General features: G+C 41.9%; 1 protein-coding gene across 1 annotated transcript in view; it reads right to left on the bottom strand.

Moving 5' to 3' along the window:
- Positions 1-25,511, bottom strand: part of nfxl1 (nuclear transcription factor, X-box binding-like 1) — a 29,485-nt gene extending 3,974 nt beyond the window's left edge. Inside the window, exons 1-18 of the mRNA XM_083992368.1 lie at positions 25,473-25,511; positions 24,824-25,013; positions 23,656-23,850; positions 22,316-22,425; positions 21,333-21,463; positions 20,223-20,267; positions 19,102-19,235; positions 18,793-18,954; positions 17,869-17,966; positions 16,143-16,257; positions 14,141-14,265; positions 13,911-14,033; positions 8,833-8,923; positions 7,212-7,332; positions 5,902-6,058; positions 4,115-4,206; positions 1,817-1,838; positions 837-959 (exon numbers count right to left, since the gene is read on the bottom strand). Coding sequence (XP_083848494.1) covers positions 837-959; positions 1,817-1,838; positions 4,115-4,206; positions 5,902-6,058; positions 7,212-7,332; positions 8,833-8,923; positions 13,911-14,033; positions 14,141-14,265; positions 16,143-16,257; positions 17,869-17,966; positions 18,793-18,954; positions 19,102-19,235; positions 20,223-20,267; positions 21,333-21,463; positions 22,316-22,425; positions 23,656-23,850; positions 24,824-24,995 — 2,016 coding nt within the window. The 5' untranslated portion in view covers positions 24,996-25,013; positions 25,473-25,511. The remainder of the gene's footprint in view (positions 1-836; positions 960-1,816; positions 1,839-4,114; positions 4,207-5,901; positions 6,059-7,211; positions 7,333-8,832; positions 8,924-13,910; positions 14,034-14,140; positions 14,266-16,142; positions 16,258-17,868; positions 17,967-18,792; positions 18,955-19,101; positions 19,236-20,222; positions 20,268-21,332; positions 21,464-22,315; positions 22,426-23,655; positions 23,851-24,823; positions 25,014-25,472) is intronic.
- Positions 25,512-26,048: the final 537 nt, after the last annotated feature.

The raw sequence follows: 26,048 nt of genomic DNA, 5'->3' as shown, positions 1-26,048 counted from the left end.
CATGACACAATTCAAACGGATCACAAAATAAAACTTGCACTCCCGTTCATTTGTATGGAGACTTTTTTTGAATTGAGGACCCATGGCGACGTTACTTCCTGCTTCCGCTTCGGCTCTCTATTGTCGATTCTCTCTATGATTTTTAGTCTTTAGCATTTTTAACATTTATCTGCACACAAATACTGTAGGAGCCTATAAATTAACATACTTCATTATAAAGTGAACTTAAACCCTTTTCAAAACCTGGACTCTCTGTATGTAAAAAAGGCAAACAAATGCACATTGCACAATATTTAAAAAAATTCCCCCCAAAAAAATGATTTTGAAAAAAAAAATCGATTTAAAAATCATCAAAAAAGATTTTGTGATATTTATAGAGGTGGGAGAAAAAATCGATTCACATAAATATCGCGATATCTTTTTTGACGATTTTTATTTTCAAAAATTGATTTTTTATTTTATTTTTATTTTTTTTATTTTGTGCTATGTGCATTTGTTAGCCTTTTTTTTTACATACAGAGAGTCCAGGTTTTGAAAAGGGTTTAAGTTCACTTTATAATGGAGTATGTTAATTTATAGGCTCCTACAGTATTTGTGTGCAGATAAATGTTAAAAATGCTAAAGACTAAAAATCGAGAGAATCTGCAATACCGTAGAATCGCAATTTAAATCGAATCGCCATCCAAAAAATCGTAGAAGAATCGAATCGGGAGAAAAGCATATCGTCCCAGCCCTAGATATTTATGTGAATCGATTTTTTCTCCCACCCCTAGTGATTCATATATATATATTTTTTTAAAACATGTCGGTTAAGAGGTCGTTCGGTCGGTCGTCACCTTGTTGCCATCGGTTACCAGGTGACACTCCTGGCTGCAGGTGTGGTTTCCGCAGGTCAGAGGTCGTCCGCAAGGTCGTTTACAGGAGAAGCGACCCTGACGATGACACGGCACCGGGCTGACCTGAAGGACACGGGAAGGACTTTAACAACACAAAACTAAGCAAACTGGGATGACATTATGGGATGCAACTAAATGGGAAAAATCCCAACTAATTTGGAAGTTTATGTTCAGAGGCTTTCTACAAAAACCTTAAAACCTGAAAAACTAAGACTGAGACTTAAAGGGATAGTTCACCATTTTGTCAAATTGGCCCATTGCCACAATCCCTACAGTCATAGCAGTAGGTTCGTTACCTTTAATTGTCGGTGCAAGCAATTTTTTGAACGGCGGAGCAGAGCCGTGAGCTGCTCAGAGCTACGCTACGGAGGCTCATTATGGGATTTCTTGGTTTCCCTCATCAAACTCATCAAATACACAATCCAACAACTCCACAACGCTCTGGTGGACAAGTTGTGAGCTGCACATTCACTACGCTATGAGATAATAACACAACGTTACCACACAGAGTTGTTTTAGAGGGAAATACATGCATGCATTGATGTATGTTGCCTTCAGGGACAGTTTTTCATCAAGCAGTCTCTGTATTTACCTCTAATTATGGCAATGGGCCAATTTGCCACAATGTATAACTATCCCTTTAATAAAAACGATTCAATTCTACACAAAACTAAACAAAAACTGCTGAATCACTTGTAGAACTAAAACTAAACTGAAATAAAAAAAACTGAAAATCTAATTAAAATGTGAAACCTTCAATAACCTCTGTGTGAAGGGAGGACGAACTAATAATGGAAGGTCATGATGAAAAGAAAACAGAGAGGGGGAGGAGGGAGAGAGGGAGCAGATATACAGAGGAGAGAAGGGAGGAGGTGATGAATCAGAGGAGGAGGAGGAAGATGAAGTCGGGTTGTTCTTACCTCGTGTTCTCCAAAACAGGCCCTGAAACACAAACACACAGTTAGTACATGACATCACTCATTCATAAAGTCTCGATTCCATTTGATTCATTTAGAGACATTTCAGTTTTAATAACCAACTATTTTCACAAAACTAATGTTGCAAATTGTACAAAGACCAAACTCTTTAACTTTGTGTTTTATTAAAAATATTCAAGTAGGTGTTTATAAAACTGAGACTGAGTCTTGTTTGTATTCTGTTTATTTTGCCTTGTTTTGAATACGTAATGATGGAGTGGTGAATACTGCCTGGGAACTTTCCAGCATACTTGGGTTTCCTGATTTGAATATTGGTCTCGTTTTGTGGGACACTGCAAACATGTGTTTACTATTTTATATGTCTTGTCTTTTCTCTCTTTTCTCTCTTTTGTTTTTAGATTTATACTCTTTTATTTTTTCCAACGTTCTCATTCATGACAGTAGATGAAACAAACCAACCAAAAATAATAAGAAATATGTTGTTTCATTATGTTAACCCTCTGTTGTCCTCCTGGGTCAAGGAAAGAAGGAAAGAAGGAAGGAAGGAAGGACGAAGGGAAAGAAATAAGGAAGGAAGAGAAAAAGGAAGGAAAGATAGAAGGAGGGAGGGAACAGATTGGGCCAATTGAGGCAAAAAGGAAGGAAGGAAGGAAGGAAGGAAGGAAGGAAGGAAGGGAGAAAGGACTGTGGAAAGAAGGAAGGGGAAAAAGGAAGGAAAGAAAGATGGAGGGAGGAAACATTTGTTCAAGGAAGGAAAAAGAAGGAAGGAAAGGAAAAGGGAAGGAAAGAAAAATGGAGGGAGGGAACAGATTGGTTCAAGAAAGGAAGAAGAAGGAATGGATAAGGGAAAGAAGGGAGGGAAGAAGGAAGGATGGAGGGAGGGAACAGATTGGGCCAATTGGGGCAAAAAGGAAGGAAGAAGTAAGGACGAAGGGAAGGAAGGAAGGAAGGAAGGAAGGAAGGAAGGAAGGAAGGAAGGAAGGAAGGAAGGAAGGAAGGGAAAAAGGACTGTGGAAAGAAGGAAAGGAAAAAGGAAGGAAAGAAAGATCGAGGGAGGAAACATTCGTTCAAGGCAGGAAAAAGAAGGAAGAAGGAAGGAAAGGAAAAAGGAAGGAAGGAAGAAGAAGGAAGGGATAAGGGAAAGAAGGAAGGGAAAAGGAAAGAAAGAAAGAAAGAAAGAAAGAAAGAAAGAAAGAAAGAAAGAAAGAAAGAAAGAAAGAAAGAAAGAAAGATGGAGGTATAGGGAACAGATCGGGTCAATTGGATCAAAAGAGGAAGGAAGAAGAAGTAGGCTAAGGACGAAGGGAAGGAAGGAAGGAAGGAAGGAAGGAAGGAAAGGAAAAAGGATTGTGGAAAGAAGGAAGGGAGAAAGGATTGTGGAAAGAAGGGAGGATGGAGGAAGGAAACAGATTGGGTCAATTTGACCCAGAACAACAACAACAACAGGAGGGTTAAGCTGTGTCGCTCACACATGGACCAATGAGGAGCTGCCGTTCACCTGCACTCTCTCAATAAAGCTTTATTCATTGATCTGTTCTGGTATTGATTAGCTGCTCTGATCAATCTGCTCCTCCTCCTTCACAATAAGATGCATCATTATTGTCTGTTGGAACATGATGATGTCACAGCTTTACAAGCAACTTCCTGTTTTTCTTCACAATAAAAGCTCAAGTGTTATTCTGAGTTGTGTTTGTGGCTGTTGGACTGAGTCTCTTCAACATCAACACACACACACAGACACACACACACACACACAGATGGATGGTGTTGGTCGCTCACTGCGTCACAAAGCTGCAGGCAGCTGGCACACACAACTGTTACACACACACACACAACTGTTAAACACACACACACACACACACACACATTCCAAGGAGCTTTGGTTTTGTTATGGATCATTAGAACTGAGATTAAAAAACGCTGCATGCCGTGTGTGTGTGTGTGTGTAACAGTTGTGTGTGTGTGTGTGTGTGTGTGTGTGTGTGTGTGTGTGTGTGTGTGTGTGTCTGTGGACCACATGTGAACACAAAGGCCGATCCGGAGCCTCGAGCCTCCTCACTGTAAATCTGACATGTTTAATGTTTAATTTGCTGTTCTCACTCCAGTAAACACTCTGTTTACACATGTAGCACCCTGTGTGTGTGTGTTTGTGTGTGTGTGTGTGTGTGTGTGTGTGTGTGTGTGTGTGTGTGTGTGTGTGTGTGTGTGTGTGTGTGTGTGTGTGTGTGTGTGTGTGTGTGTGTGTGTGTGTGTGTCAGTGTGTGTGTGTGTGTGTCCTACGTCGGTATGGGGACTTGACACGGCGGACAGGGCAGAGCCTTCTTCACAAACGCTGGTTCAGACCGCTGCTCCCACGGGCCGGCTAGCTGCACCTACACACACACAGACACACAAAGAGAGACACACACACACAGGAAACATTCAGAGGGTTTTTAAAACTAGTTTGTTGTGATCGGAAACAGGAAACTTCACTTCACTTTATGTTTACCGTCACCCACTCACACTCAAGTCTTTGGTGATAATAACTTTACTCCAGCAGCTTTCTGCAGGCTTCATCAACTCAAATTTAAGACTTTTTAAGAGGGTTATGAATGAAATTTAAGACTTTTTTTAAGACTTTTTAAGAGGGTTATGAATTAAATTTAAGACTTTTTTAGAGGGTTGTGAATGAAATTTAAGACTTATTTTAGACTTTTAAAGGGGGTTATGAATGAAACTGAGGACTTTAAAAAAAAAAAAAACTTTTAAGACTTTTTAAGAGGGTTATGGATGAAATTTAAGACTTTTTTAGACTTAAAGAGGGTTGCGAATGAAATGTAAGACTTTTTTAGATTTTTTAAGAGGGTTATGAATGAAATTTAAGACTGTTTAAGACCATTATGAATGAAATTTAAAGTCCCCCTAAAGAGGCATTTTAAAATGTATACAAAAAAATTGATTGAAATTGCTTTCCCACAAAAAAGTTGTTTAAAAGAACTCCCAAAGAGGCTAAAAACAGGTCTACTATTTCTCCCTCATTGAAAAATCCAGATTCTATGAATATTCATGAGTATGCAAATGCACCATGACTCGATCTACAGCACTGCATACAAGAACGTACTAAAGAAATGCAGAGTTAAGTAAGTTAAATAAGTTGCTTGTTGGGCTCATTTGTAGTTGTAAATACATTCAATAAAACAAAAAGAAGCGTCACATGAGCATTTTATTGAGCATTTGAGGTTAGAGAATCAGACTTGACACAATTTTAAGACATTTTAAGGCCTAAAATTTTGATTTTCACATTTTAGACTTTAGACCCCGTGGAAACCCTGTCCAGTCTGAGCCACATCAGGACACATGTGAACACAGCAGATCGTGGCTGCAGCAGCAACAACTGCAGCTTTTCACACTCAATATATTAAATACAACTAACACTTCTAACCACTTGCTAAAACTCAATATGTAAAAAAAAAAAAAAAAAAAGAAGAGAGAGAGATTCAGCACCCCACACACACACATAACCACTGCTGCTGTTCCCTCAAGTTTAACACTCTGAACTAGTGTTGCAAACGTTTGGTTCAAAAGAACAAATTGTTTGAGTGAACGAACTGAACAGAATCACTTCCTGAGCTGATTCGTTCTTTTCTCAGTCTCAGTTCGATTCAGTGAACAGACTTTTTGAACAAGTCGTTTTAACTGCTGCTCAGCACTAGTGTAGAGCAGAGTGAGCAGTGTGAAGGCTACACAACTGAACATCTAATTAAAACATAAAGCCCCCGTTGTTGCTGCTGCATTAAGTTGAACCACGTGAGTTTGGTTCCTTGCTGCTTTACAACAGGTTGTTACCAGCTCAGATCACCTGGCTCCTGGTTCTGGCTGCACAACTAATCACGTTTTATTCAGTATTGATTTGGCTCCAAATGATCTAAAAACGTATAATCAAGAATTTAAAGACCATTTTTTATTCTTAAAGACACACCCATGTGCGATTACACCCCTGAAGCCACAAGTAATGAACTAGAACAAAGGGGAAAAAACTAAAAAGTAATTTTTGTTAATTTTTGGGTCTAGATGTGCGGTGGCCTCACCTGCTGGGACTTGACCAGCACCAGGTCGTGGCAGGGCTGGGGGCAGGTGTGGCTGCAGCGGCGGAGGGGCAGCAGGCAGGGCTGTCTGCAGGGGGGGCAGGGCCCCACGTGGCAGCGGTGGGGCTCCCGGGACGGGTGGTGGCAGGATGAGGGGCATCTGGAGGAGGGGGAGGGGGGGGGGGGGTCACCTTTTTTTCCCAAGATCATATCGTTTTCACAGTATTTGACAGGTTTTTTTCATTCAAGATCTGACCCACATTTTCTTCTAATGATAAAACAGTTACAGTTGTAGATCTAGATTCAACTGTATAGGGGTGTCATTGTTGTTTCATGTCCACACAGGTAGATGCAGCACAACCAGTGTTTCCCTTTAAAGCAGATATCAGTGGAATGTTTTTGTTAATATAAGTCCTAAATAGTCCTATTTTCCGTCAGCAATCACTTACATGAAGTATTTCAGCCTAAACACGAGTCTCTCCGTCACTCTGCTCTGCTGTAACCCGAGGAGAAAATTTTCCTTGTGGGATACAAGTGTTATCCAATGAGGAGAGAGAACGGCATGAAGGGCTGTGTGTGCAGCCAAGGGATGCGCGTGAATGTGGTGACGTAGCACGAGGACCAATTGATGCCTGACAAGGGCGGGGGCTGCTAACTCATGGTGCGTTCAAAGAAACTCGTACTTTGTGTTTTTCCTTCCTGTGAAGTCATACCAGTTCGATCTGGTACGAGTTCACGGGTCGGAAGTTACGAGTGGCCGTTATAGGGAACTTTCACAGACAACAGGATGGTAAAAACACGAGCTACGGGTTACCTGGAACGCTACCAAGTCGTAGTTGTGACTTGAAGCTGTAACTTACGGTTTCAAAAGCCTGCCTTGAACGCAGCATTAGCCGAAACGGCCGTGAAGCTGATATCTGCTTTAACTGAATGAATGAATTTATTTATTTCCAACATAAAAAAATTAAATTTAAAAACAAAAAAAGGAGCAGGTAGAAGTAACGAGACAATGACGACCCGCCACCGTCTCATCTGGGTTCGCCATTAGCCATGTTCACAGCGTCGCCATCTTCGCTGACGTCGTCACTCAGGGTGGGAAGATTCAACGTTAGCGTTAGCAGTTGCAGCTAATTGCTGGCTAACTTAATTCAAATCAGTTTAACCGAAATGTTGTTTTACTTTGAAATATGCATCAACCAGGAAACGACGTTTGAATGTTGTCACTGTGAATATGGTCAATTCTGTCTCACAGAATAAAGTATTGACCCTCTACCACGGCCGTTTGGAGAGCAGCGCTGAAACGAGTGACTGACCTGCAGGGCTCTTTGCAGCGCGGCGGTCTGGTGCTCTTCTCTCGTCCACAGGGGACGGACAGACCCGTCGCTCCACAGGAACACCGGACCTCCACCGCCTCCGGACACGGGTAGCAGCTTCCTGAGGACCGGAGAGGACAGAGTCTTGTCTTGGTCTCTGGGTCGTTTCTCCAAGGTTCAAGCTTTCTTTATTTCTTTATTTATAAATTTGTTGTGCAAATGGGAACTCAGCAATCCCAATGTAAAAAGACATAAGACATCATGACAGACAAATCACACAATAGAAGAACAATACAATCACCCCCCCCCCCCCAAAAAAAAGGATAAAATAAATATAGTCATAGAAAAGTGCTTGGATCTAACTAAAGTTCAATGAAGTCATAGTCGAACAAAGACCTAATCGGTGATCAGCGGCAACAATCCTGATCGTATATTTACCGTTTTAACTCAGTTCTTACTTCATTTTTCTGCTGCTCTTTAAACTTTAAACCTTGTTAAGATTCTTAGCTTAACTAAGCAACTCGAAAGCATTGGGCTCTATCACTGTTTTTAAATCAGATGTGGCACCTTCTTCAATCTATCCCTGATAATTTCATTTTTCTTTATTGAACTATTGTTATTTATCTGTATTACTGCTTGTACTTGTAATTTTGCTGCCTCTTGGCCAGGTCGCTTTTGAAAAAGAGATTCTACATCTCAATAAGCTTTACCTGGTTAAATAAAGGTTTAAAATAAAAAGTAAAATAATAAAGTTTGATGTGAAACCGTTATGTTTTTAAATAAAGTAAGGAATTTAGAAGCACATGGGTTCTGCTTCTTAATCGTGGCATCAAATAAGACTGTTCTCATGTTTTTAAATAATGTGAATTCTGTTTGAATAGTGGAGTTTGTTCTGACGGCTTCGACACTGTGGCTCAACATCTGCTGCACAGCTGGATGTTCCTCACTGCTGGAAACACTTCTCTGTGACCAGGCGCCTCGTTAGTACCACGTCCACCAGAGTCACACTACACAACAACACACACACACACACACACACACACACACACATTAAAATAGCAGAGGAGGCGTCGAGCAGCAGATAAAACTGAGTGTGAACTGAGTCCTGATAAAACTACACACACACACACACAACCACACACACAACTTAACACTTATAATAACAACAATAATCACACACACACACACTCTGTTATCTGTGTGTGTTTGTGTGTTTGTGCGACCTTCTCACTGTTCCCCCCCGGTAAAGGTCAGAGCAGCCAATCAGCTCGCAGACGCACAGATAAATTAACTTTAATCTATTCAGCCAATCAGCAGGCGGGACGGCCGCATAAATTATCCTTTATCGTCCAATCAGAGAACAATAGAGACAGGAAGCTATCTGTCACACACACACACACACTGAACAACACACACACACACACACGTCTTTGTTAAAGGGGATTAATGATGTTCGGCAGGAAGCAAGAGGTCAAACACACACACAACAACACGGCTATCAGCTGGATGAAATGTCAGCGCACACACACTCGGAGTTTGACCTTTGACCTTCATCCAGCTGTGACTCCGTCGACCAATCAGAACGGATCTGACGGACGCTGATGTGACGTGACGTGGTTACCTGGGTGACAGCCGGAGGGACACTTGTGGTTGCGACAGCCGAGGGTCCGACCGCAGCTCTGGTCGCAGGGGGGGCAGTTACCGGGGCAACACTGGAGCAGAAGGGAGGGAGAGAGGGAGAGAGAGGCATGATGGGAGTTTAGAGAGTTTGAAACAGAGAATTTCTAGTATTGAGGAGAAGTGCACTCGCCTGCGAGAAGGGGCCCTCGCAGGCGAGTGCAGAATGAATGGGAGTCAATGGGGATTCATACACCCCTAAAAAGTCATTTGAATATTATTTTCAAAAGGGGGGGAGCAATAAAATGCACTTGGCAACATTTATCTTCTAAAAATAATTTAACCAGCCGGTGGTAAACCTCTAAAAACCTGCGGGTAAGTTAATTAGCGACTGTTTTCTCTCCCGGGATGATGACGGAGGTCGTCCGGCCAAGCAGCTCTGCAGACCGGCTGCTGTCTTTGTGATGTCCCGGTCATTGCTTCACATCTTCGAAAACATCGGAGCAGACTTCTAAACAGCCGTCATTTGGATAAACTGACCGCACATTGGAGGTTTAAACAGTGACTTTCTCACTTGAAAAAATATTATAAGTTAATAAAGTGCATAATAACAGCAGGAAGACAGCAGGAAATAAAACAGCTTTTCGCCTGTTTTACAGTAATTTTGTCTTCAGGTGGGATCTCTGGTCGTAAATAGTCGCAAGTCCGTCACTGACATAGACTGTAAAAAGAATGGACGTAGCGTCCGTGACGTCACCCATTGGTTTGGGGGAGTCTGTTTTGTGCCGCTACTACGGGGATTTGAGCCGCGCCATGTTGGATTCTACTTGCCATATTTGGAGAGGTGCGGCAGTTGGCCGGCCGAGAGCCCGCCCACTGGCCTCGTAGCAGTGGTCTCCGGGCCTGTCACTCAACGGTTCTGCTCCCTAATTGGCCAGAACTTTAAACCTAATAATAGTAAAACGGTAGAGTTTAAAAAAAATTCACCCCCCTCAGAGTGTGTGCGGGGGTAGAAACTATCGATTGAGACCAAAAAATTAAAATGTACCAGGCTGTAAATATGTTTTTTTAAGCTGTAAAATCGGCTATTTTAACATGGGGCTCAATTGGAGTTGCTCCCTTCTGGAGCCAGCCCCCAGAGGAAGAAGAGGGGATTGCAGCTTTTTGAATGCGGAAGTGAGCTTCACTTCTCAGACCGACAACTGCCCCCTTGGTCACTGACCAATCAGCATTCATTAGCAGTATGCTAGCGAACTTGCAGAAAATACAACAATATTTGCGATTTTTCGACGATTACCAGATGAAGGGGACAAATTTATCCTTCTCGCTCCATAGGACCCCATTCATTCTGCACTCGACCGCGATCACTCCTAGTGGAACTCTGGTGGAACTGCAACCGAGTTTGATACGATGGGGCTAACGGAGAGTGGTAAGACTCGTCAATAGACTGGCTCTGGCTTGAAACAGTTTGATTGACAGACGGAGGCTCCGCCCCCTTCATGGAGGAGGAGGAGTGACATCATCACAGCGTCTGACATTTCCACAGCACAGGAAGTGAAGGCATCAGACGTGACATTAACGTGAAGCAGCTGAGTCTGATAAGAGACGACAACACACACACACACAAGCACACACACAGCTGACAGGCCGTCACTCAACCTTTACCTATCACACACACACATCATGTTTGTGTCTGTCTGTCTCTCACAGGATTTTACAGTGTCAACATTTCACTCACATCCACGCCTGAAAACATTTATACTGTGAAATAAAACTGTGTTTGGCCCAGAAAGTTATGTTTTGTATAATTTGTCTAAAAAGAAAAGATCCCTGTGTCTTCATATGGAGATGGGCAGATATGTCGGCACAGCAGCAGACGATCCAAGAGGTGGAGAATGAAATATATTTTGTGTTATACTGTCCTTTCTATGACTTCATAAGACACAAACTGTTTAGTAAGGTTGATTCAAATAACTAATCTGTGTGGTTGGACGATGCTGAGAAGCTAAAACGTCTTTTTCAGTTGAAATATTTGCATTTTCTTTATTTCCTGTTGGTTATTTATGTGTCGGTAACACCATCAGGAAGGAGTTGTAGTAGTTTTTGATTGGTCAGTAAATGTGTCTTGTAATCGCATATGGGACGGGCCATGAAAATAAATATTCATTCATTCATTCATTCATTCATGTGTGTGTGTGTGGGAACCAGGAAAATGATTGAATGTCTTCTGTCAGTCTGTGAGTGAAGACAACAACCACAGTCGTAGTAGTTGGAGCGCCTTCAGCTTTGATCCCGACTCAGAGTCTCTGTGGCATCGTTTCATCTGCTCGGTGTAGAAGTCACAACGGATGTTAACGGATCCGCTTCTCCGGCTGCACATCAAATATCAGGCTACACGTCACCGCTGACGTGCTCTCTGATCCTCTTTGTATTTTTTTTTTTTATTAAAAGGTATAATATGTAGGAATTTCCCCTATCTAGCGGTGCGGTGCATCGCCCACTTATGTATTTGTAACGACTTGTAACAACTCATTCTAAGGTACCAGAAAGCTTTCATTTGTATGCGGCTGTGATTCCACTTCAGTGAAATACGGATTTATGAAAGACAGATTTGATTTTTGATAATAAAAAGACAAATAAGTTACATACTGGGGCTTTAATCCATCACTTTGCAGATTAATCAATCACCTTCCAGCAGCCAGAAAAAAGAGAAATTACTCACATTTCACTTGGTTTTCTTCATTTCCCACTGATAAAAGTAACAGTAACTAAGTGCATAGCCTGTTATATTTTTTCCAACAACGCAATTTTGTGTTTCTAATTGCCGCCGCATTTAAGATAAGATTAAATTACTTCTAGTTCAGTCTGTAGACAGTGTGTAAGTAAGTGTGTAAGTAGGCTGTCCTTCTCTCTTCTCAGCAGGATGTTAGGGGACAGATGTGTGTTAATCAGCATGTTGGTCGTTAAAATATCCACTGAATGAACTTTTACTTTGAATATGAATCAAACCGAAGTGAGGAGCCGTCACAAGACTGTTTTTTATATAAAATACCGGTTCCATAAAATAAAACAAAACATTGAGCAACACCCAACCACTTCCTCAATATAAAAATAAAGAGATGTTAAATTCAAAATGCAAAGTCGACCACATCTAAAACTCTACTTTTTTTTTTTTTTTTTTTCTTTTCAGAACATGTCTGCTTCCTGAAAACTCAGAGTTTGTTGAACCTCCTTTCTGGAATAACCCCCCAGGTGTGTGTGTCTGTGTGTGTGTGTGTGTGTGTGTGTGTAGTAGGGCTGGGACGATACGCTTTTCTCTCGATTCGATTCTTCTACGATTTTTTGGATGGCGATTCGATTTAAATTGCGATTCTACGATATTGCCGATTTTCTCGATTTTTAGTCTATAGCATTTTGAACATTTATCTGCACACAAATACTGTAGGAGCCTATAATTTAAAGCTTCAGTAAGCGATCTGGTGGTTTTGTCTAACTTCTTGTCAGCAGATGGAGTTAGCAGTCCCCGCCCTCGTCCCTACGTCACCACATTCAGGCGCATCCCTTGGCTGCACACACAGAGAGGACTGCCCCTTTATGCCGTTCTCTCTCCTCATTGGATAAAGGTTGTAGGATACAAGGAAAGTTTTCTCCTGGGCTCAGAGCAGAGCAGAGTGACTGAGAGACCCGTGTTTCAGACCAAACACTCTATAGAAGTGATTGCTGTCGGAAGATACAACTATTTAAGACTTAGATTACAGGGTATATACAAGAATCTTGAAGTTAATTTCAATACCTTTTTAAGACTTTTTCAAGACCTTCTCAACATTTTTTAACACCTCACCGCCGCTTCAAGCTGTAACCATTTACATCAGTGACATTTTTAACTAACAGTTTTAGTTTTTGTAATAAAAACTATAGATCACTATGATACAACAGAATTAAAAAAAGGCTGGGATAATAAATCAAAGGCAAAGTTAATAAAAAAAAACATTGTTGTTTTTGTTTTTTTGAGAGTGGAGCAATCTTTTCTTTTTCATGAACCGGTTCATCTTTCTTTTTTAATAAAACTAATAAATTCACACACTTCCGCAATGTTTTTTACGACTCAAACTCTTGGACAGCTAATTCAGAAAAAATACCTTCAATAATAAAGACTTTATAAAGTCGTTAAAAGACTTTTTAATACTTTTTAAGGGTCTTAATTTTCCTAAGATTGATTTATCACCTTTTAATACTTTTCAAGACCCCGCGGATACCCTGTATTAACACAAACATTCACCTTACTTCTGCTTTAACTTACTCCATTATGAAGTGAACTTAAAGCAGATATCAGTGGAATGTTTTTGTTAATATAAGTCCTAAATAGTCCTATTTTCCGTCAGCAATCACTTACATGAAGTATTTCAGCCTAAACACGAGTCTCTCCGTCACTCTGCTCTGCTGTAACCCGAGGAGAAAATTTTCCTTGTGGGATACAAGTGTTATCCAATGAGGAGAGAGAACGGCATGAAGGGCTGTGTGTGCAGCCAAGGGATGCGCGTGAATGTGGTGACGTAGCACGAGGACCAATTGATGCCTGACAAGGGCGGGGGCTGCTAACTCATGGTGCGTTCAAAGAAACTCGTACTTTGTGTTTTTCCTTCCTGTGAAGTCATACCAGTTCGATCTGGTACGAGTTCACGGGTCGGAAGTTACGAGTGGCCGTTATAGGGAACTTTCACAGACAACAGGATGGTAAAAACACGAGCTACGGGTTACCTGGAACGCTACCAAGTCGTAGTTGTGACTTGAAGCTGTAACTTACGGTTTCAAAAGCCTGCCTTGAACGCAGCATTAGCCGAAACGGCCGTGAAGCTGATATCTGCTTTAAACCCTTTTCAAAACCTGGACTCTCTGTATGTTAAAAAAGGCGAACAAATGCACATTGCACAATATTTAAAAAAATAATCGATTTAAAAAATCGTCAAAAAAGATATTGCGATATTTATGTGAATCGATTTTTTCTCCCACCCCTAGTGTGTCTGTGTGTGTTCCAGTGTGTGTGTGTGTGTGTGTGTGTGTGTGTGTGTGTGTGTGTCTCACCTTCCTCCTGCACTGGTGTCTCTGGCAGCTCCTCGTCCTCTGACACTTGGAGTCGCACACGTACTCTCTGTGACACGGCATCGACTTCCTGTATTTACCACAGCGGCACTCCTTCTCCACCTCCTAACACACACACACACACACACACACACACACACACACACACAGGCAGTTACAGTGTGTGTGTTACAGTGTTAGAGTGTGTGTGTGTGTGTGTGTGTGTGACCGACCTGTCTGCAGGTGTCACAGTTGCCACGGTGACATCTCATCGAACAGGTGTGTTTCCCACAGGAGAGGCGGCGGTCGCACGTGTCGCCGCACAGCAACACTTCCTCCGTGCACGGCAACGACGACTCTACACACACACACACACACACACACACACACACACAGACACACAAAGAGCAGAACTGATCAACCAGTGTGTGATGTGTGTGTGTGAAGTTATTATGGTCTGTTTGCAACTTTTAATAAATCGTTTATTCTCGTCGACGTCGTGAACGAGCTTGACGGCTTCATCTTCATGTGGGTGCGTTTTGTTTTTCCTACACACACATATGGTTTCCTGTGTGTGTGTGTGTCTGTGTGTGTGTGCACGCTCTGTACGTACTGTATGTGTGTACTTCTCAGTGTGTGTGTGTGTGTCTGTGTGTAGAAAATACACTCACGCACGACTTCCTGTTTGTCTGTATTTCTCTGAATGCATGTGCGTTAATTTCCGCTCCGAACCTACTGTATGAGTGTGTGTGTGTGTGTGTGTGTGTGTGTGTGTGTGTGTGTGTGTGTGTGTGTGTGTGTGTGTGTGTGTGTGTGTGTGTGTGTGTGTGTGTGTCTGTATCACTGTGTGTGTGTATCAGTGTGTGTTGTGTGTGTGTGTTAGGGATGGGCGATACCACACTTATGGGATTCGATACGATACCGATACTTTTTCTTGCATTTTCATCGATACCGATACTGATCATTTCTTACTGGCAATTTTTTTCATTCAATATATTATTAGGCTACATTTAAGACAAATACAGCATTTATACCAAATGTATTATGGTCAATACATAGCAAAACTAAAATTAAAGGGATAGTTCAACATTTTGGAGGTAAATACAGAGACTGCGCATCAGTGGTTTTGCATGAATTTCCCTCTAAAACAACTCTGTGTGGTAACGTTGTGTTATTATCTCATAGCCTGGTGAATGTGCAGGTCACAACTTGTCCACCAGAGCGTTGTGGAGTTGTTGGATTGTGTATTTGATGAGTTTGATGAGGGAAAAACCAAGAAATCCCATAATGAGCCTCCGTAGCGTAGCTCTGAGCAGCTCACGGCTCTGCTCTGCCGTTCTAAAAATAGCTTGCACCGACAATTAAAGGTAACGAACCTACTGCTATGACTATAGGGATTATGGCAATGGGCCAATTTGACAAAATGTTGAACTGTCCCTTTAAAGTAAATATGAATGAAATAAACTAAACTGCACTTTTGTTGTCAAAAAAAGAAAAAAAAATACCGATCTTGGTAGAAAAAGGTAAAAAGAAAGATAAATAATAATCATTATGGGTCTCTGGGTGTGTGATAATGAGATGCTTCAACAAGTTGCTAGTAACTTGCCGTCACTTTGTCCACTTGTGAACAATAGCACCACACTTGGCTTTTTGTCTGCTGCTATCCACAAGTTTCCGAACGTCATCTATGGTCAAAACCGGAAGTCGGTTTTGCCGGTTTGGTGGAATTTTCCGTTTCCGTTTCCATGGTTTTCAGGCGTTGTCATAGTTGCGGTAAACGCATGGATCTATTAACGCTGGCTTTTAACACAGATGTCAATTTGTGTGATATCCACTGTTAAAAGCTGCTGTGATGATCCATGCGTTTTACAGATTTTCATTGGGGAAAAAAAAAAAAAAATCCATGCATTTACCGCGGCTACTGAAACCATGGAAACGTAAACATAACATTCCAAAACCGGCAAAACAGGCTACGTTTTTGACGTTCGGAAAAAGGTGGATACTGTATCTGTCGCTTTTTTTTGCTGATCCTCCGGTTCATAGTAGTTGAAGTAAGCTATAAAAAAGCTGAAAGTTATGCACGCACCCCCAATTCTTATTGTGTTAGTATTATTTGTGTAAGGAAATCGATGCCAGATGAGTAGTGTGTGAGTGTTGATATATCAATACCACAGGATCGATCTGTAGTGTGTGTCTGTGTGTGTGAGTGTGTATATATGTGTGTGTGAGACTCACTGGTCTTGCCGCAGGGACACGTCCTGCTGACGGAGCGGGGACACGGAGGACACGCGCCGTCGTGACACGCAACCTCACAGGTGTGATTCCCACAGGAGAGGGCGGCGCCACACATCTGAAACACACACACACACACACACACACATTTACCCACAATCCTCTGGGAGACACCAGCAGCAGCAGCAGCAGCACTGACCAAGTGGATGTTACAAAGATCACAGTATCTGACAGTACTAGTTGGTTTAATACAGATATTTTATGTTTAAACTCAAATTTTATTATATATAAATATACATATACTTATTTTTTTTCCCCTGTACTTTCTTTTATTCTTTTTTCTTCTGAATTTGCCCTTAAAATTTGAGAAAATGCAAGTAAATCCTTCATCCACTTGCCTCTCTCTGTTTTATTTACACTACTGCAGCTTAAATACCTGTAATGTGTCATTGCAAGTGTCAGGATGATTTGTGCAAGTATCATGAATGAAAAAGAAATGTGAATATTTACTTTGCAAGTTGATTTAAAGTGTGCTGCACCCCTAAATCTTCTGCTTGTGCTGCTAAAACCTTAAGTTAGACGCCACTGTGGATCCTGGTGAAACAAGTTAGTCTGGAGCTCTGAATTGTATGTTCAATGTTTCCATATATATATTTAATATATTTTGTGTTTTTGTTTGCTTTTCATATTGTAAGAATGCTGGGTAGCTTAACTCGGTATGAATGACAGGCATTAATATATTAGTCTACTTGCCAGCCCATAGGGCCCCATTGTGAACCCGGAAATGTTGAGTACCCCAAAGTTTTATGTTAGAAATATATAGTATGGGTCCCCAGTATTCAGAAACTGCCGGATGCTAATTTATATATATTGGGCAATTAGCATAACTGACATAATTAGCATAAATTAGCATAATTGCATATATGGGCAATATTTCAACAAAATTGACTTGGCTGATCTGGGCAATGTTGGAGTGGTTGTAGGGGTTATTGATGATGCTGAATCCATTTCTGACATTTTCAAAATTCAAAATGGCTGTCTAAACCGGAAGTGACCAGATTTTAACCGCCAGTGGGCCGATTTTGATGGATTTCAAAATCTGGTCACCGGTTTAGACAGCCATTTTGGATTTTGAAAATGTCAGAAATGGATTCAGCATCATCAATAACCCCTAAAACCACTCCAATATTGCCCAGATCAGTCAAGTCAATTTTGTAGAAATATTGCCCATATAGGAAATTATGCTAATTTATGCTAATTGTCCAATATATATAAGTTTCTGAATACTGGGGACCCATACTATCTATTTCTAACATAAAACTTTGGGGTACTCAACATTTCCGGGTACTCATTGTTGGCTAGTAGACTATAAGCATTATGCCTCTGCCTATTCAGTCACTACCTTGTTGATAATGTCTGTAGCTATTATGTGATGTGACTGTATGTAAGTATGTTTTTTTCCCCCCGTTTCCAGTTCTTACTGTTAAATGTTTAGTTTTTATGTAAAGCCCAGTGAGTGCTTCTCAGTTGAAAACCAGCGTTGGTCGATACTGAAGCTACTTCTTTTAAAACTCTGAGCACAGTTCTGTGTTTTCATCATTTATCTTCCCAGCTCAACTGTTCATCTGATCCCAAAACTGTTTGTCACCAACAGAAACACTTCACACACGTCTCAACATGAGCTCATTGATCCACAGTTTGTCACTGAAGAAAAAAACCTTGTTGTTACCTGCTGACAGTTCCAGCGGGGGCTGGCACACGGTCTCTCTGCCGACTCTCGGCCACACACACACTTCTGAACGCTGACTCTGGGACAGGGCGCGCACTCTGACACACACACACACACACACATAGAGTAAGAGATAGAAAAACTACAATATTACTAACATATAATGTAGCGATGTCGTGATTACACATTCACAATTCATTGATTGTAAACATTCCTAAATACCGTCACTCTCCAAAAAAGATTATTTCTGAACCTTATCAGCAGATGTGGCACCAAAGTAAAGGAAAATGCTCAGACACTGGTCCATTTAACTAATGTAACACTGAACTGGTAGGAATTTAAATGATTAAAATAAACATTAAAGGGACAACGAGGAGTTTCTATTTGGAGTCTCATATTAATGTGGATGAATCTACGTTACCACTTGTTAATGGTCCATTTTAGATAAATCTATGGTTTTGTCTCTATGGTTATTTTGTTATTATTAGTGGTGGTGGAAATGCTGGGCGAGCCGACCAGCGTTTCTTTACTTTCGGTTTCGTGGCGAGTCATGAGAATAACGGCGCCGAATCTCCGTTTATGGTGGGAACTACGACGGTATGTGATCGTCTTCCAACCTCTGACTTTAATTCTTGATGAATGAAAACATGAGTCTGTCTTGCACCGGTCAAAGAATTTCACGGTGCGGAGGCTCATAAATGTAGTGTGGAAACACTTCGCTTTTCCAAAACTCCTCGTTGTCCCTTTAATATTTGGTATCGATGACAATTAATGACTTAAATATTTCAACACTTCCCCTGGGGGATTAATAACTGGTCCTATATTAAGAGATTAGTAATGTAATTATATTTTGACCATATTTGATTTTACACATTCGTAGTGTTGTGAAATGTATTGATGCATAATAATCGTGACATCTTTTACCTGTGTGACAGGGCTGGGTGCAGGTGTGCTGTTGGCACGGCAACAGGCGGCCACACTGCTGCTGACAGGACCAGGTCTTGTTGCTACAGCGACGGGGGAGGGGCTTGGCTTTGCGGCAGAGACACGACACCGACACCATCTTGGGACACGGAGGACACGGACCTGAAACACACAGAGTCATGATGATGATTACCCACAATGCAGCTGTTCTCTCTGTGTGTGTGTGTGTGTGTGTGTGTGTGTCAGTGTGTGTGTGTGTGTGTGTGTGTGTGTGTGTGTGTGTGTGTGTGTGTGTGTGTGTGTGGTTACCGGGGTGACAGAGCAGCAGACAGGTGTGGCCACAGCTGGGCTTCAGCTCCCTCTGACAGACGGAGCCACAGGAGTGAGGAACCAGCCAGGGGTCGGCCGGAGGGTCCTGCAGCTTCCCACAGTAGCAGGTGTACCTGAACACAACACACACACACACAGCGAGTTGATGTGGAGTGTGGAGCCCCCTGCTGGACACACACACACACTCCAGACACATGAAGGTCTGTAGATGCTTTTAGTTCCTAGAAGTTTCCTGTGAGATTTATTACTGAAGTAAAAAATGTTGAACTGTCCCTTTAAAGTCACACACAGGCCAACCAGAACAAAGGTTTCAAATCTCTTCTCAGATCTCAAACACGTATTATGTTGATGATGATGAGTGGTGAATAGCAGGGATCTAGAAACAGTGTTGGGCAAATTACTCTGGAAAGGTATTTATTTACTGATTATTCTGATTACTTTATGCCACAAGTACTGAGTAACGTTATTAGTTACATTATTACTTATTCCTTTCTCTCAAAAAAAAAAAAAAAACCCAAAAAACAGATAGAGCTGCCCCCAAATATTTGACCAAGCATTAGTTAAAAAACAAAACATTTGGAGCCTGTCTTGTCAAAACTAAGTCAAAATCAATATGACTGAGCTGTATATGAAAGGCTACAGGGCTTTTAATTTGAAGGGCCAGATACAGGAAGTCGGGACACTCCCTCGCGGTCAGTTTTTGTTTGTTTCTTTTACACGGCACGGCCGGTCTCTGTTCTTTTCTCTCTTTTTTTTCTGTCAAAAGCAATTTTTTGCTGTTCCAGATGTGTGAAAAGCTCTTTTTTTCCACATTTTTATTCATATTAATGGTTGAAAACAATCAAACTAGTGGCTGCAGCTTGGGTTGAATCTAACACCAGATGAAACTTTATGACTCCTCGTCCAATCAGAGAGGATCAGTTCACAGGCCACGCCCCCACAGTTCATGAACCTTTCAGAACAGGGTTAAAGGGGAAACTCTTCAACCCTGAGACTAAAGGTTTGGTCCCGGCTCCGTCGGTGGAAACGCTGCTGCTGCTTAGTGAGGATGAGCTGTGATGATGCGTTCAGGGGAAATCAGACGTCACAGACACTCGTACCTGTTGGGCGTCGCGCTGGGGGGATACTCCGCACGACACTTAGGACTGAGGAGAGAGACAGAGACAGATCAGAGACAAGACTGGATAGATAGATAGATAGATAGATAGATAGATAGATAGATAGATAGATAGATAGATAGATAGATAGATAGATAGATAGATAGATAGATAGATAGATAGATAGATAGATGAAGAAACTGCTTAGGCAATGTTGAAAAGGCTAAAGCTAAAATATAAAACTTGAAAACTGAAAGACGAATGTCTTTCTATGGGTGAATGAAAGAAAGAAGAAACAGAGGGGGAAAAAAGAGACAGAGAGAGGGGGATGATAGATAGAAAGAGGTAGATAGATAGAGAAGGGTAGAAAGAAAGAAAGAAACAAACAAACAAACAAACAAACAAACAAAGAAAAAGACAGAAATGGGGTGGAAACAAAGAAAGAAGAAAGGAAGTAAAAAGAAAGAGAAAGGGAGTAGAAAGAAAGAAAGAAAGAAAGAAAGAAAGAAAGAAAGAAAGAAAGAAAGAAAGAAAGAAACAAACAAACAAACAAACAAACAAACAAACAAACAAACAAACAAACAAAGAAAAAGACAGAAATGGGGTGGAAACAAAGAAAGAAGAAAGGAAGTAAAAAGAAAGAGAAAGGGAGTAGAAAGAAAGAAAGAAAGAAAGAAAGAAAGAAAGAAAGAAAGAAAGAAAGAAAGAAAGAAAGAAAGAAAAAGAGAGAGGGGGTTTGAAAGAGAAAGATAGAACGATAGATAGAATGATAGAACGATAGAACGATAGATAGAACGATAGAACGATAGAACGATAGAACGATAGATAGATAGATGGATAGATAGATAGATAGATAGATAGATAGATAGAGTGATAGATAGATAGAGTGATAGATAGAACGATAGATAGATAGAACGATAGATAGAACGATAGATAGATAGAACGATAGATAGAACGATAGATAGATAGAACGATAGATAGATAGATAGATAGATAGATAGATAGATAGATAGATAGATAGATAGATAGATAGATAGATAGATAGATAGATAGATAGATAGATAGATAGATAGATAGATAGATAGATAGATAGATAGAGTGATAGATCCTCACCAGGGCCAGGGATGCTGCTTCTGGCCGAAGTCTTCGTCCATTACCGAGGAGACGAGGAAGACAGAGTCTCTGGCCCATTTCTGGATGCAGGGCAGGTGGAAGAGGGAGAAACAGCTGGAGCAGCTCCACACCTGGATGGACACACACACACATCCTTGTAAATCTATCTTAGTGAGGACATGTCATTGACATAATGTATCTCCTAGCCCCTTACCCTAACCTTAACCATCCAAAACAAATGCCTAAACTTAACCATTACTCTAAACCTCATTTAAACCTAATTATACCATGGTCTGGGTGAATCCTCGATTCTGATTGGCTGCGGGGTGTCCATTATAAAGTGATAATGGACACCCATAAAGATGTTCCAGTCAAATTGCCTGATTACGTTCTAAATATTACTGCGCTGGCTCAAACGCTTGTTGGTAACCACGGCAACGGACACTCGGACCATAACAACTTTTTTTTTTTCAGCGCATCACGGCACTGGAGTCTGTAAACACACAAGCGGTAAGAAGTAAAACTTTATGTCACGTAACATTTAAGCCGTCACCTCACCTCCCTTCACTGATCAACTATCAGGCTGTGGCAGAGTCACTATAGCAACACGCTGACCTTTCTTTTATCGGCGACGAGTGTTATTAAATAGTCCGCTCGACTCAGCCGCTTAAAGACGTATGATTTTAACGGTAAAAACAACATTAAATTATAAGTAATTGATTTAATATGTATTTATCTCGTAAGTGACCATGGTATAAGCGGGATAATGCCCGACAAGGTGTCCGATTATCAGAGATTAATGGACTTCGCGGAAGCAACCGTCCTCCGCGAAAAATGTCCTCAGTCTGTTGGTTAAAAACTCGTTCCGGTCCTCACAACGTAGCATGTACAAGAACACAGAGACAGGACGATGATGTTGAGTCTCTAACATCTGTGAACATCTGTTAACATCTGTCGGTGTCGGTGCCTCGGCGGCGTCTCACCGGCTGTGTCCTCTTGACGGAGCCGATGCAGATGAGGCAGGTCAGAGCTCCGGACTGGAACAGGTCGCTGACGTACTGACCGGTTCTAACCAGACCGGTGACGTCACCACCTACACACACACACACACACACACAGAAACACACACACACACACACACACACACAGAAACACACACACACACGTTTATAAATAACTATTACACTATTTACATGAGTCTGGTTTACAGATGAAGTTCCACATCGAGATCAACAAGTTCATGCTGGAGGTGAACTAAGAACAAATGTAGGGACCTCTCTCTCTCTTTCTCTCTCACCCATCTCTTTCTTTCTTTCTCTCTTCTCTCTCTTTCTTTCTTTCCTTCTCTCTTCTCTCTCTTTCTTTCTGTCTTTCTCTCTTCTCTTTCTTTCTTTCTTTTTTCTCTCTTCTCTCTCTTTCTTTCCTTCTCTCTTCTCTTTCTTTTCTCTCTTCTCTCTCTTTCTTTCTTTCCTTCTCTCTCTTTCTTTCTTTTTTCTCTCTCTTTCTCTCTTCCCTCTCTTTCTTTCTCTCTTCTCTCTCTCTTTCTTTCCTTGCATCTTCTCTCTCTTTCTTTCTCCCTCACCCATCTCTTTCTTTCTGTCTTTCTCTCTTCTCTCTCTTTCTTTCTTTCCTTCTCTCTTCTCTCTCTTTCTTTCTTTTTTTCTCTCTTCTCTCTTTCTTTCCTTCTCTCTTCTCTTTCTTTTATCTCTTCTCTCTCTTTCATTCTTACCTTCTCTCTTTCTCTCTTCTCTCTCTTTCTTTCTTTATTTCTTTCTCTCTTCTCTCTCTCTTTCTTTCCTTCCATCTTCTCTCTCTTTCTTTCTCCCTCACCCATCTCTTCATCTCTTTCTTTCTCTCTCTCTTCTCTCTCTTTCTTTCTTTCTCTCCTTATTTCTTCCTCTCTTCTCTTTCTTTCTTTTTTTTTCTTTCCTTTCATCTTCTCTCTTTCTTTCCCCCTCACCCATCTCTTCATCTTTTTTTCTGTCTCTCTTTCTCTTTTATCTTCCTTTCTTTCTTTCTCTCTGATCCATCTCTCCCTCTCTCTCTCTCCTCTCTGACCCGTGTCTCCCTCTCCCTCTCTTTCTCTCTCTCTCTCCCCCTCTGATCAGTTCATTGAGATCAGTTGTTTTATTCCTGAGGGGGCGGGACCAGCGTTGTTAGGGGGCGGGGCCAGCGTTGTTAGAGGGCGGGGCCAGTGTTGTTAGGGGGCGGGGCCAGCGTTGTTAGAGGGCGGGGCCAGTGTTGTTAGGGGGCGGGGCCAGCGTTGTTAGGGGGCGGGGCCAGCGTTGTTAGGGGGCGGGGCCAGCAGCGTTGTGTTTCTCACCCGTCTGGTCGGTGTAGGTGGTGAAGGTCGACGCCAGGATCTTCCCTCTCTTCCCGTTCCTCTGGTCGACGTCGACGTCTTCGTCATCGTCGTCTTCGTCAGAGGAGGAGGAGCTGAGGCGGCTCTCGGCCAATCGCTGAGCGGCCGCCTGGTTGGACTTCCTGATCTCCTCGAACTTGGACTGGGCCGACGCACCTGAGGGAGCAGAGGAGGCGTTCAGGGACAGTTACTCAATAGGACGAATCTCCTTGTTGTTTACAACTACTTCCTGGTAGAAAACCAGCATGAGAACAATAGTGACGGACGAGAGTTTCACTATATATATATAATTTTTCATGTCACTATATCACCGTTTAGACTAATCTGATGTTTGTAAAGTTTATAAAACCAATGATTGGACAAACATTACTATTTACGTGTGCACATTTTTGTAATTAGTCATGGTTATCATAGATTAGCCGGGCTAACGGTTAGCTACCTGTTTAACTTTAATAACTCAGTGACTCAATAAACGCTCCATGAAAAAATATTTTCTCCAGCGGATATCTGAGTTCCAACATGACTGAGCTAACTGGAGTAGTTTCATGTGGTGTCCCACAACGGGAGGGTTTTAACAGCTGACGTCCTGATGTTAGCTTAGCTACCGCCGTCAGCGGTCCCGTCACGATATTTTTTTTCCCAGCATGGCCACGCCAAGACCCGCCTTACTCCGCCTCTGATTGGCTGACCTCTGCAAGGCCAGCCTACCAGCATCTTAATTTACCCTAACCATAACCACTCCCTTCTTCATGCCTAAACCCAACCGGCAGAGTAGAGGGCATCGTGATAAGTCAATCAGAGGCCTAGTAAGGCGGGTCTTGGCGTGGCCATGCTGGGAAAAAATATTTTGTATCCCTGTCAGCAGCATAAAAACAACACACAGCAACACAAAACACACACACAGAAATAGTAATGTTTCTTCAATCATTTCAGATGTGTTGTCTAAACGGTGATAGGGCGTGAAAAATATGATATATAGCTAAACTCTCGTTCTTTACTATTGATCTCATTCAAATTACGTGCTGGTTTTCTACTCGGAAGTAGAATGTAAACAACAAGGCGATTCGGTCTATAAGTTCCTCAAAAAGTAACTGAGTTACTACATATTAAATGTAACTTATGTGCTCACCTGTGGGAGGTCCAGGTGCAGGTCCAGGTGCAGGTGCAGGTGCAGGTGCAGCAGCCTTCCCCCCCCTACCCCCTCGCCCCCCGGAGGCTCCTCCCCCGCCCCCCGGCCCCCCAGGCCGACCCTCCTGGCTCCGGCCCCGGCCGCGGCCCTGCTGACGCCACGCCGGCTCCATGGCAACGGCCTCGGAAACCTGACGTAGTGACGTAGTGACGTAGAGAGAGAGAGAGAGAGAGAGAGAGAGAGAGAGAGAGAGAGAGAGAGAGAGAGAGCCGTGACGTGTCTGCAGGTGAACAAACACACCTGGGGGCTGCCTACACGTCGCTATGGCAACGCCGTAACACAATACAACAGTGACGTTTAAAGCAAATCGCCCGGTAACTGAAAACCGTTAGAAAACAGTTAAAAAGCCGTTGAAAACCCGTTAAAATCCGAAGCTACTCCACGTTAACTGACGTCACTCTAACTGCTGTTAGCCGGTTAGCTGCCACAGGCTAACCAACCGCCACTAGAAACCTGCTGAAAACTGACGTAAATAAACGTCACACCGGGTGCGCACCGGTCAGGAGGACGGACACGCACACACCGGAAGCACCGGAGCATTCACGTTAAAACGTTAAAGTGTTTAAAAGCAGCTTTGGAGTGAACAAACCTCAGCAGCAGCAGCAGCAGCAGCGGTGGCTTCGGCTCGATTCTGTCGCTTCGTCTCTGACGTAGCAGCTCGCGTTGCATGCCGGGAGCTGTAGTCCCGAGAGCAATATGACAGGCGAAGCGCGCGGTCAGTAGAACTACACGTCCCAGCATGCACTGCGGCACACAGGGCTGTGCTACGTGTCAGCATCAACAGTTGGACGTTTCATTCATCTTTTGGACCAATGAAAACAAGAGCAGTGATTTATATATTACTACGGCATTAATATTTAATGTAACATTTAAATATCAATTTATTTAAAAAAATGTAAATTTAGTTCATTATTATTTTATATTGTATTACGTTACATCACATTATGTTATGCTATTACACATTATATTATACTATAATAGGCTATGTATTGTATTACATAGCTATTGTATGTATGTATCACATTATATTATTATATTATATTATATCATGTCATATCACATTATATTATATTATTATAATAATGTAGTAATCATAGTTTGTTCTGTATGTTTGTTTACCATTCAGACAAAAAGGAGCATTTCAATGTTTCCTTATAAAATCTCT

The sequence above is a fragment of the Trachurus trachurus genome (genome assembly GCF_905171665.1).
Source record: "Trachurus trachurus genome assembly, chromosome: 18".
NCBI lineage: Eukaryota > Metazoa > Chordata > Actinopteri > Carangiformes > Carangidae > Trachurus > Trachurus trachurus.
This window is presented reverse-complemented; position numbering and strand designations above follow the sequence as displayed.